The 13,361-nt window shown below is 32.4% G+C and overlaps 1 protein-coding gene across 1 annotated transcript; it reads right to left on the bottom strand.

Annotated features, from left to right (window-relative positions):
• Nucleotides 1–8,361: 8,361 nt before the first annotated feature.
• On the bottom strand, nt 8,362–13,079 carry LOC123704562 (ETV5-related protein Ets96B-like). The gene is made up of 8 exons (XM_045652941.1): nt 12,999–13,079; nt 12,290–12,412; nt 11,392–11,457; nt 10,517–10,608; nt 9,970–10,050; nt 9,265–9,383; nt 8,803–8,911; nt 8,362–8,546 (listed from the first exon to the last, which is right to left on the bottom strand). The coding sequence occupies exons 1-8, from the start codon at nt 13,046–13,048 to the stop codon at nt 8,362–8,364; spliced, it is 825 nt and encodes a 274-aa protein (XP_045508897.1). The 5' UTR covers nt 13,049–13,079.
• Between the last annotated feature and the right edge of the window lie 282 nt (nt 13,080–13,361).

The following is a 13,361-nucleotide window of genomic DNA, read 5'->3' as shown; positions in this document are numbered from 1 at the left end:
CTCAATTTTAGTCATTTACTCTTTCGTAAGCTGTTTTTAATTTATTTTCACAATTATGCAGCTGGCAACACCTAGAACTGTGTACACTATATGCGTGAAATGTCAGTTTGATAGATACATTTTCCACTAAGTATTAAATACCTACTTACCTTACCTTACTAGCTTTCCGCCCGCAGCGTCGCCCTAAAACCTAATCATACTAATATTATAAATGCGAAAGTTTTGTGAGGATGTGTGTGTGTGTGTTTGTTACTCTTGCACGTAAATACTACTGAACCGATTACAATCAAATTTAGCACACATATAGAGAGTAACTTGGATTAACACAAAGGATAGGTTAGTTAGATAGTTTTATCCCAGAAATCCCACGGGAACGGGAACTCTGCGGGTTTTTATTTGAAAACGTGAGCGAAGCCGCGGGAGGAAAGCTAGTAAATTATATACTCAAATCTTCCTTTTGAATCACTCTATCTATTGAAAAAAAAAGTGTGTGCGTGTACTACGCACGTAAAAGTGAAACTTCTTTATGACCTTTAAAAAAATAATTTACAATATGCAACTTACAGAAATACGTCGAATCACGCGTGGTAGGGATAAGAAAAAGATGGCGCGTAACGGAAAAATGTCGCGTAACGAAAAATGTTATATTAAATTTTTTTCCAACCCCGATAAAGAAGTTTCACTTCAAAAAAACTGCATCAGAATCTGTTGTGTGCAAGTGAAATAGCATAATATAATTCATATACTTTTTAAGTAGCCAGCCAATTAATACAAATAAACATTTACTTACAAAATTCAGTATCGTTTGAATACACACGTTTTAAAATATTTTGTATTTGTGTCATCGGTTTTGATATTAATTTTAAGAAATATCAATATATAATAAGAATATATAAATGTCAGAAAATACTGCATTGTAACTTTGGTAGAACCGATGATCAAAAGAAAAAAAGTGAAGTCCCGTGTCCGTAGTGGGGTAAGGGGCAGATGCATTATGCATACATCTGTTTCACTGATCGATTTTTCTGTGTAAGATAAGATTATGTGTGTTTGTACCTACTGTGTAAGTGTGTAGGTGTTGTACAAATTTATTGGAATAAATGTGTTCAAGTTGACTGTGATTTTTATTTGCCTAGACTCTATGTTACTACCTAAACTTGCATTTTAAAATGTTACCCTAAATCTGCATCGAGCTTATAGCTTTAACTAGCTTTCCGCCCGAGGCTTCGCCCGCGTTTTCAAAGAAAAACCCGCATAGTTCCCGTTCCCGTGGAATTCCCGCGATAAAACCTATCCTAAGTTCAGTAGTATTTGCGTGAAAGAGTAACAAACACACACACATCCTCACAAACTTTCGCATTTATAATATTAGTAGGTTATGTAATAACATAAAGAAACATTAAAACATAAGTAATGAGCACACATTTTGTGCATGTCTTTGCATATTTTTGGCGTCTATTTACGAATAATGATCTACACTAAGCTATACCTATATCAAGTCACTCTGTATTGAATCTTTTATAGTTAGTCTTTATAATTTAAAATTTTGAGTATTTCCTACAAAACGTCTGTAAAGATGATACAATAATTGATAGTTCTAATTCTTAGAAAAATATTTTTACGAGAAATGAATTGAATTTTCATTAACTCTATCGATTTGAGGAATAATTTACTTTTAATTTTTTTTTAATTCCTCATAACAATCAGTAATAGACGCCAAAATATGCAAAAACATGCGTAAAAATGTGTGCACATTACCTATATACAATTTTAGAAATAGATTAAAAACAGATTGCATTGTGAAATAAATTTGTGTGTGGTTATTTGATTTAAACAGAAACAGACAATAGAAAATTAATAAATTTTAGCAATAAAGAAACTCCAGAGATTGTTGGGAACAAATAAAAAAACATTTTTGGGTAATAGTTTATTTATTCAATATATTATACAATAATATCTAATTATAAATTTACAAATATGATAAAAACAACCAATCAGTCTTTTTCGCATACTGTGCCTCGGATTAAGTCACGGACGTTCGCTCTGAAAAATAATATAACCTTACCTAATAAGATAATGTAATCTAACCTAACCTAAACTTAACTAGCCTAATCTAACCTAACGTAAACTTAACTAACCTAACCTAACCTAATTATAATAAAAACCTAACCTAACCTAACCTAACCTAACCTAAACTTAACTAACCTAACCTAACCTAATTATAATAAAAACCTAACCTAACGTTTCCACTTTTCAGAAAGATAACTTTGTAAAAAACCTAACTTATCACAAACCCAGAACAGATTTAATAATGAAATTATTATTCTATAGCTTTTTTATAAGCAAAGGATTGCTTGTGAGGAGATCATTGTTTAAAATTTATGGACATACTTGAGTAACTATGTAGTTAAGTTTAAAAATTAATTAATTTTAGCAATGAAGAACCTATCCAGAGATAGTCGGGAACAATTAAAAACACATTTACTTATAATAGTTTATTAATTCAATATAATAAATGATTTACAAATAAGATAAAAACAAACAATCAGTCTTTTTCCTCGGATATAGTCACGGACGTTCGCTCTGAAATATAAAATATTATTAGGATACTAGCTTCCGCCCGCGACTCCGTCCGCGCGGATGTCGGTCTTCGCGTGGATGGTTTATTTCTCCATTTTGAGTAACTCTGACAATGATATCTTATAAATATCTATGGGACCCAAATACGGCTAGGCCTATAATAATACGCAACGTGTGTTTGCGGTTCTACAGAACAACGTCTATGGATAAAACTGAAAAATTAAGATTAATTTTTTTACTACGTAATATACGTAGAAAAAACGTAATATTCAGGATAAAAAGTATCCTATTTTACGCCCAGGATAATAAGGTATAAATATAATATACCAAGTTTCATCGAAATCGAACTGTTAGTTTTCACGTGATGCCTGAACATACAGACAGACAGACAGACAGACAAAAATTTTTTTAAACACATATTTGGGTTTGGTATCGATCCAGTAACACCCACTGGTATTTATTTTTTCAATATTTTCAATGTACAGAATTGACCATTCTACAGATTTATTATATGTATTATGTATAGACTAGCTTCCGCCCACGACTTTGTACGTGCGTCCCGGTTTTTCCCCGTTTCCGCAAGAATTTCGGGAAATCCTTTCTTAGGGGACGCCTACGTTATGACATCTACCTGCATGCCAAATTTCAGCCCGATACGTCCAGTGGTTTGGGCTGTGCGTTGATAGATCACTATATCAGTCACCTTTGAGTTTTATATATATAGATTCCAATAACTATATTTTTTAAGTGAAACTTCTTTCGACGCGTTGAAAATAAAATTTTAAGGTCTCGTCATGGCAATGCCGTCAAGTCATGGAGTAAGGCGACTATTTTGGTATCTTTGAATCTTGTCAATGTAGTTTCACTTCTGACACGTGTGAACACACGCTCTTTTTTATATGTTTTAACAACTAATCAACAGAAACAATTCTTTTTAATTCCTTCCCTAATTTAATAATAGTTGTGAAACCCTTTTTCAGTAGAGCAATAGCTCTCCTAGCCCTCTCTATCAATAATACAAAATATCTCTAACATCTCTACAAAATATCTCTAACAAAATCTCTATGTTCCTAATGCTTACATTTGTTCTGGCCATGTATTTGGTTTTAATTACAATAATTTTAAATTCAGTTGGATTCAAGAATGATTTAGATTTCATTTCGAACGTTAGCGAATACATATAAGTACATATATATTAATTTATGACTAGCTTTCCTTCTTTTCAAAGAAAAACCCGCATAGTTCCTGTTCCCATGGGATTTCCGGGAAAAATTCTATCCTTCGTCATTCGTGTTAATCTAAGTTACCCTCTATATGTGTGCAAAATTTCATTATAATCAGTTCAGTAGTATTTGCGTGAAAGAGTAACAAACATACACATACACATCCATCCTCATAAACTTTCGCATTTATAATATTAGTAGGAAGTAAGATAATAATTTATTTCCTTAGTATCCAATGTAGAGAATACCAAATTAGGTATCTCATTGACGAGATAGAGTAGGAGAGCATTGGCTCTAACTAGTATATTAAAATAATGAAGGAGATAAAAATAATTATTTATGTTGGTTAGTTGTTCAAATATTATATTATGTATTAAAACAATAAAATACTGCTGCACATAATGGCGGGGTAAAGTTAATCTGTTACCTTCTCCTTCTAATAAGTATTTACAATTCTTATGTCGCGGTGTTTGTAGTTAAACAAGTTAATCTCCTGCAAAATAACTTGACCGATTCTCATGATATTTTGTGTGCATATCGGTTTGGTCTAAGAATCGGAACAACTATTTTTCATACCTGTAAGTGATAAGAGTGGCAGATCAACGTTTGCTAGGTATTTTTTATAATATTGAATTTTTTTTTTCAGAGCGAGCGTCCGTGATTTAATCCGAGGCACAGTATGCGAAAAAGACTGATTGGTGGTTTTTGTCACATTCGTAAATGTATAATTATTATTTACATTGAATAAATAAACTATTATCAATAAATGTGTTTTTTATTTCTTCCCGACTATCTATGGAGGTTCTTCATTGCTAAAAATTATTAATTTTTAAATTTATTGTAGTGTAGTTTAAATTCAATCACTTTTAACACAAATTCATTTCAACTTTTGTTTCGGTGTGACCGTAAATTTTTAATATTGGGCAAGACTATTTTATAGTTAGTCTTTATAATTTAAATTTTTGAGTATTTCCTACAAAACCTAGGTATGTAAAGATGATACAACAATAATTGATATTTCTATTTCTAAGAACTAATTTTTTACGAGAAATGAACAATTAATTATCATTAACTCTATCGATTTGAAGAAAAATTTACTAATGTTAGGTTAGGTTAGGTTACAGAAGTAAATGTTAGGTTTCTGAACAGGTTAGGTTAGCTTAGGTTTAGTTAAGTTATATCACTCTTCACCTTTATTATATTAGTAAACTTAATCACTACTCACTGTATAAAATAATAAATAAATCGCTGTCTGTCCCTATGTATGCTTAAATCTTAAAAACTACGCAAGAATTTTGAATTAATTCCCTTTATTAATAATTAAGGCAATTAATAACAATGTTTATTAAAAAAAATCACTATCATAGAGTAAAGTAATACTGTGGGAAATCACTATTCAAGTGTAGAAGGCCTATTTAGACCTAGCCCAGAAAGGGTGAATTCGCTTCCTCAGTTAGTGAGATATACACATCAATACATCGCGTCCACAAGCAACGCGCGAATTCAAAATACGCGCGTAAATGCCCAGACTCTCGAGTCTCGACTTGCGAATGATTCGCGCGAGTGGAGATACTAGGGGCGCCTTGTTGTGTCCAGATAACGACTAACGAGACACGAGTGAGCTCAAGCTAACCACAACGAGACCATTTAACTCCCGCGTTGGTACGCACCTTGTGGACACAGGCTGTTATTTTAAACAGAAGTAGCTAACTAGCTGTAGTTACATAAATCTTAATAAAACGCAAAGATCTATCAACGCACAGCCCAAATTACGGCACCGATCGGGCTGAAATTTGTAAAGAAAGCAAGCAAAGAAGCACATGGGCTGACTAATATGTACCTAACTCAAACTCAAACTCAAACATTCATTTATTCGATTAGACTACTATTTAGTAGCACTTTCGAATCGTCATTACATAGGTAAGTATTTTTAACATTTACCACCGATTCGGAAAGCAGTATCTATAGAGAAGAATCGGCAAGAAACTCCATAGTTGCTCTTTTAACATCATGTAAATATTACAATATATGAAACTTATATCTAACTACATAATATATCATAATATGCCAATGAACTGTCTTGTGGTTTTTACGCGACAACCCTCCATGGGTCTTTATCGTCCATATATTCCTGAATACTGTAGTACGCTCTCTGAACTAATACATTTTTTATATAAGTTTTAAATTTAGAAATACTAAACTCTTTAATATTGTGAGGAATTCTATTGTAAAAGCGTATACCTTGACCCATAAATGAATTTTTAACTTTAGCTAATCGGAAAAATGGCATTTCAATTCTATTCCTGTTCCTTGTGCCATAATCGTGTCTATCTCCTACTCTTGTGTGTAAGTCGGAGCTTTTGTGTACATGCAAAATATTATTAAATATACCTATACTGTGATGGTACAGTAAGGATACCAGTATTCTTAAAATGATCTCTTAGTGAGTCCCGAGCACGTAAATTATATATAGAGCGAATGGCTCTTTTCTGTACCTAAATAGATTATCCAAACTTATATTATAAAGCTGAAAAAACTTTTTTTGCTTGAATGCGCTAATCTCAGGAACCACGTACACGAATTTAAAAATTATGTAAAATCAATCACTTCTAATACCAATAGGAGCGAAGCAATGCGGATAAAACCGCACGGCCCAGTTAGTTTATAAATAAAACAAACAGTTAACGTTTAAATTATTTTATTGACAAATGTTTTTACATTAACTAATTATATTAATATTGCACTGCAATCCTTAATCATATTTTTAATTGAGTAATTACTAATTACACTACTGCTTATAACTAATTATTATCTAAAGTAATTGAAGATATTAAAATGAAATTAACTTTACACACATGTCCTTTGCGTAGATCATGTTGGATTCAGATAATTACCAATAACGAACTAACCTTGTACGCACGCATTATAAAATCAAGTTACCTGTATGCCAAGAAGTTATTAGTAAAAAAAAAAAAACATTTAATTTTGTCTCTTTTACATTGACGTACGTACTCAATACTATAAACCACTAGACTCACAATCGCCTATTGAAAGGTTGGATAAAAACCGGGCGTCGTTGAAAAAAAAAACATATACATAGTTATTCCGTATATTTTGTGGTAGTAATTTTCAAACTTTACTGGATTCACTCACTAAACATTTTGCGTAGGCACAATTTGTATCGGTGAGTTTATGACTTATGAGTGAAGATCGTGAGTCTTGTTGTTTATTCGTTTTTCAATTTATTTAAAATGAAAGAAAGAAACAACTAACAACTTTAACTAAAAAATTTAATCATAGTTAACAGGATTATGCTTTTCGTAAGTAATTAATAACACAAAAATGAAACATTTTTTTTATTATAAATGAAGTCTGAATTACCTTAAATGTACAATTTATTTTGATAATAAAATGAATGAAATGAAATGAAAATGAATGAAATAAGTATAATAAAATACGACTAGGATTGCAATATTTTAACTACAATAATTTATGCTAATTAATTATAACAAATGAATTTTTGCTGTTCAACTTTTTTTAAGTTAAACTTTCGGAACACCAATAACTTATCTAAATATTACTTATCATGTGGTAATATAATGTTCCGAATTGACGCAATGACTCGTCTTAACAACAAATTCAAATTGATAAACACGAAGAAAATTACATATTCCTGGTTAAAAAAGAAATCAAAAAAACTGTACAATTCATTTTTTTTGATAATTTTATCGTAAAATCGAACAAAAGAATATGTTTCGATTTCGACCTATTTTAGTAATGTTTTAGAGAACTAAGCTTTCCCTAACACCATTATGATATTACAGTGATTGAGCAGAATTATCTACATCGATTATTTATGGAATAATGACTAGCTTTTAATTGACGGCTTTGCCTTGTAGGCAAATTCGTTATTATTTTAAGAACAATAGATAAATATGTACAAATAAACAGATTATATTAAAAGCTGTAAGTTTAAATACAAAGAAATAGAACATACCAAGTTTTAACGTGTTTATTGGCGTAGCTACATTTTTAAATTAGTAAACTATTAATGAATATCAATATATTCAATATTAAGAAACATCATTGGTAAGAAAAGGGTATAACATATAAAATATATTTAATATATTGCCTATTGTTATCATCGATATCAAGAAATAGTTCACAAAATGTCTTATTTCAAACTCATAAACCAAGCCACCGTTTAGACATATCAAATTTTAATTAGCAAATTTAGAATTTAAAGATTTTTAGTATTTTTACGGCCATGGGGAGACCAAGCTTGCTGCAAACTGTGCGAATCATCGGAAATAATATAATAAATAAATCGCGTTTAAAATAATTAATTTCTAAATGTATATATAATACTCGCGTAAAATGAAACACTAGAAATTTTTATGCATATAAACTTTACTATTGTATTATGTGTATTATTGTATTACTTAGTTTTGATACGTACTTAAAAATCACAATTATTATTATTACACGGTAATAATATAAAAGTTATTTACAATTAACAAAAAAAAACTCCTAACCATTTTGACTTGAAAATCATTTTTTACGTATCAAACTGCGTATCATAGTACCTCCTACTTGTAGTAGTAGGATAGTCATTACTACTGGTAGTGGGGATGTAGGGGGGGTAGTAGAGTTGGGAGATGACGTCATAGGAGGGAGGGGGGGTGCGCGCCATGTTGAACAGGGCTTCCGGATCGCAGACGAATTTGTAAACGTAGCGTTCACCTGAAAATTTTAAATGTGTTATTTGTATGAAGATATTTTAATAAGTTTTATAATAATTTTATTGTTCCCATTCCCGTGGGATTTTTATATTCTATATGTTAAGCCAAGTTACTATCTATGTATGTGCCAAATTTCATGAAAATCGGTCCAGCAGTTTTTGCGTTAAGGAGTAGCAAACAAGCAAACGTACAAACTTGCACATTTATAATAGGTATTTAGTCGGACAATAATACCTTCTAAATAAGACAATACAAACCTGCAACTTTCTGCATAATGCCCTTCTCATAGTAGTAGCGAAGTGATCGCGATAGTTTGTCGTAGTTCATCGCTGGTCGGTTCTTCTGAGCTCCCCAGCGACGCGCTACCTGCCCGTGAATGTTATTTTAATTATAAATTATTAGATAAATAATAATTGATATCAGTAAATATGGTATAACAACCCAAAATGAAATAAAAATAAAAACTTTTGAAATACCTAGGTAGGAAACTTCTCAAACCCTTTTTACCAAAAATATCTATGTATGTATCAACATTTATCGATCACGAGACGGGATTCGAACCCGCGTCTTCCGCCTTACCGGGGCGACATCTTAGGGGCGATTTTTCATAATCCCGTCTCGTGATTGATTTTCTATTCTTTAAAACTTTCTCATACACTCGACTAATATCAAACAGAATATTTACGTCTTGAAGTCATATTGATTCCCCGTAAACATACCTCCTCAGGCTCGTGCAGTTTGAACTCCAGCCCGCGGCCGGTCCACGCGACGCAGCGCGCGCCCTCCGCGAGCAGGGACACTAGGAACTGCCAGAGTTGTAGCGCTCCGCGTCTGCCGCCTGGCGGATATGTTTAACTTTAACTAAATAATAATATAAGCGTATTTTATACAAATTAGTTATTAGGCAGCATAATTGGCTAATTAATTCTGGTGTATGAACAAAATATGATTTGAAAGAGTTTATTGTCGAATCGATGTCGAGGTGGTAGTTTAAAAAAAATTTGGAAAAGTAATAAAAAAAGAGTTTTAGATATTAAATTCAGCTTTATCAAAATGAAATTAAAACCTCTCACTCAAGAAAAATGATAATGTTAATAATAATTTCCAACACTCGAAGACTTTTCTTTTATATTATAATATTATGAAATGTATAATAATTATTGTAAGTATATAAAACCATAATATAGAAATAATGAAAAAAAAATTGGCTGTCTGGAAAGTCGGTTTACTGACGATAGTTGAACGTGACAACGATTGTGCTTCTTTGTCGCTCGTTCCGCGCTCTCACTTGCACTTCAAGCCTTACGTCATGGAACGCCTCAGAGCGAGGTAACGCCGCATGAGTCATGTTTTTTCGTGCGTGCAACCGGCTCTATCGAATTATATAAATAACATAACAATAAATTAACAGTTTATTAACATACCAGAGTGCGTGGTGCTAACATGTTGGTGCGGGGAGGAGGCTTCAGCTCGGGAACTGCTGGCCTGGCAGAGAGAACTGCTCACTGGTTGTGGAAAGACGAACAAATTTATATAATGAAGAGAAATATGTTTTAATGATTTATATTGAAGCAGGTAGTTTATGTGGACAATAATTAAATTGATAAATGAAGAGAAACCTTATTTCTTTATATTGATGATAGAGATAGATTTTATATTTAGATTCAATGTTTTATAAATGAGAAATTTTTTATCGTTTAAGATTAAGTTTTCATTAACAAAATGCTCACATTAGCGAAGCGGTATATTATGACGGCTGCGCGATGCTAGAGAGGAGAACATGGATTTTCAGGAAAAATTTAGCAAAAATCGTGTGATGTAATTTTGTTGTTTAATATATAATAATTGTATTATTTTCGTGATCAGTGTATGCAGAACTATAAGTACCTTCGCGCTTATACATATACCAATAGTGGGACACTCTGTATTTTTATCTATCTTGGAAAAATAAATATTTTAATTCAGTCTCACCAAGCCGGTCTCCCCACGGGTCAGCCGAGCTGCTCACAGTCTCCTCTCGACTCTTATTCTCTTCTTCTGCGTTTTTGCTGTACGAACTGCATCTAAAATTGTTTATATTTTAATTCTAACAGTCTCCTTAATTTTTATTTACATGTAAATAACACTTACGGTAGTCCTAATGCATAATAAATAATACCCAAATAATGGGTTGTAAATTTGCCACAAAGTTAATTCGTCACGTTTTTAAAACTCCATACATTGAAAGTAAATTCGTCACATGCCTTTAAAAGTATGTGTAAGTTCGTCACAGGTATATTCGGGTTATTGTAATGTATTTTCGAAAATAAATTTTATAAATTCAAGAAAAATGAGCAAAACACTTATTTATTTCTGAACGTAAATAAACATGAAATGAAAAATGAAAAAGAAATTGCCATTTAAAATTTATATGCTTGTTATTGACATCTATACATCTATACATATATAATAAATCTGTAGAAGGGTCAATTCTGTACATTGAAAATATTGAAAAAATAAATAGCAGGGGGTGTTACTGGATCGATACCAAGCCCAAATATGTGATTAAAAAAATTTTTGTCTGTCTGTCTGTCTGTCTGTCTGTCTGTCTGTCTGTATGTTCAGGCATCACGTGAAAACTAACGGTTCGATTTCGATGAAACTTGGTATAATTATTCCTTATTATCCTGGCATAAAGTAGGATAGTTTTTATCCCAGAAAAATACGTAGAAAAAAATAAATCTTAATTTTTCTTAATTTTTCCGCGCGGACGGAGTCGCGGGCGGAAGCTAGTGTAAACATAAAAATGTGGAAGATGTGGAAGCCGCGGGCGGAAATCTAGTAAGTTTATAGTAGTAATTAATTACCTGTGAAGTTGATATTGTTCTCTATAATCGCGATACTCTCGCGTGTCTTCACTTTCTCCTTTGCATCTGAATTAAATATTCAAGTTAATTTAAGAGAAAAACATAGATAAATATTTTTTGAACATGAAATAACGTTTTGTTACCTACTGTGTTTTTGCTGAAATAAATAATTTTTCATTTTCATTTTTCAATTTGTTTAAATTTTAAAATCAATAGATGTTATGGATTGGTGAGAGAAAAACATCTCAGTGTCATTTTTATAAATTAATATTCAATATATAGTCCAGTTAATTTAAATAATATCACTTAAGGGCCCTTAGTAGGTGAAAACGGAAAAATGGACTGTTTTCTATGAGCTATAATTGAAAATATTGAAGTTTCTAATATGTATTATAGAACGTATGTGTGATGACTGTTTCCAAACAGGATTGGAAAAATTTTGCTCGATAAAAAAAAATCCTGAAGTTACCTCTAAAATATCATAATATAAATGCTCATTACAACCGTATTTTACGATAATAATTCGTATAAAATCACAAATACATAGGTTACCTTCTCGATTTCGTGACTGTTTTAGATTTAGAAAATACTAAATATTTTCATTCACTTTTTGATAAAAATGTGAATGGTGCTTACGATTTTTAGTTTCGAGCACGTTGATTCCATACTAAACGCGGATCCCCTCACCGTTTACCTCAGGCCCAAATAGCTGAAATTTCGCTGACCGCCTAACAACCCCTTAAGTTATTTTGATCATTTCGTTACTAAGTATTAAATAGCATATATAATAATATAAATAATAATTTCAAACAAATTTTGAATTATATATCAAGGATATATTTCAGTGATTCTGTGTTGCAATTTAAATTTTTAAATATACTACATATTTTATACTCACTGCGTCTGTTGCGGTTCGATGTGTGTGTGTCTCTGTGTGTACAGCGGCTGCGTGTGTGCGTGCACGTGCAGCGCGTGCGTGTGTGCGTCGTAGCCTGTCTCTCGCCGCGGTGTTCCGGGGTCTCTGGGAATTAATAATAAGAACGATTAGATTAAGATCCCAGAGCCGTAAGAAACAACTTATTTTCTAAAGAATATAAGTTTCGGTTCACACTTCACAGTACCTAGTCTCTCGTGTACTTTTTAATACCTAAATGTTTCTGGAGCTCTACCGGTGACAACTGACACCACGCCACCTCAGCCAAAACTAAAAAAAGCTTTGTGTGTGATTGTCGAATGTCACGTGTTGTGTCAAGTGTGTCGAATATATAGACATTCGACACTTGGTACCAAGTACTTAGTATTAAGTACCAAGTACCAAGTCCATGGACATGGACATGGACGACGCCTGTGTCGAATGTTACGTGTTGTATTACGCGTGTAGAATGTCACGTGTGTGTTATTACTTGGTTATGAGTTATCACACTTTATATTATTTAGGTTTATTTTGGGGCAATTCTTTGTTTAAAACAACAACAACAACAACAAGTCGTCCTGGAAAACCGCATTGCAAAATTTTTAAAGTTATAATGCCACATTCTGTGCTATTTTTCTTAATTTACGTTTTATTTCTACTTATTTTCTAGATAAATAAAAAACAAAAATGTTACCTGTGCTGGTATTGCAATCCCCAGGGGAGAGGGAAGGGAGGCTGCGACATGGCGGCTCATTTCAATGCATGCTTGCTGAGCTGTGGACATAAACCTTATTTAACAGCATTATTATAAGCACAAATCTCATATTTATAGTAAACACTAGCTTCCGCCCACGACTTTGCACGTGCATCCCGGTTTTTCCCCGTTCCCGCAAGAATTTCGGGAAATCCTTTCTTAGCGGATGCCTACGTCCTAACATCTACCTGCATGCCAAATTTCAGCCCGATACGTCCAGTGGTTTGGGCTGTGCGTTGATAGATCACTATATCAGACACCTTTGAGTTTTATATATAATTATATATGTATATAGATTTGTTA

The sequence above is a fragment of the Colias croceus genome, chromosome 30 (assembly GCF_905220415.1).
Source record: "Colias croceus chromosome 30, ilColCroc2.1".
Taxonomy (NCBI): Eukaryota; Metazoa; Arthropoda; class Insecta; order Lepidoptera; family Pieridae; genus Colias; species Colias croceus.
Note: the sequence above shows the minus strand (reverse complement) of the source record. Positions and strands in the feature narration are given on the sequence as shown.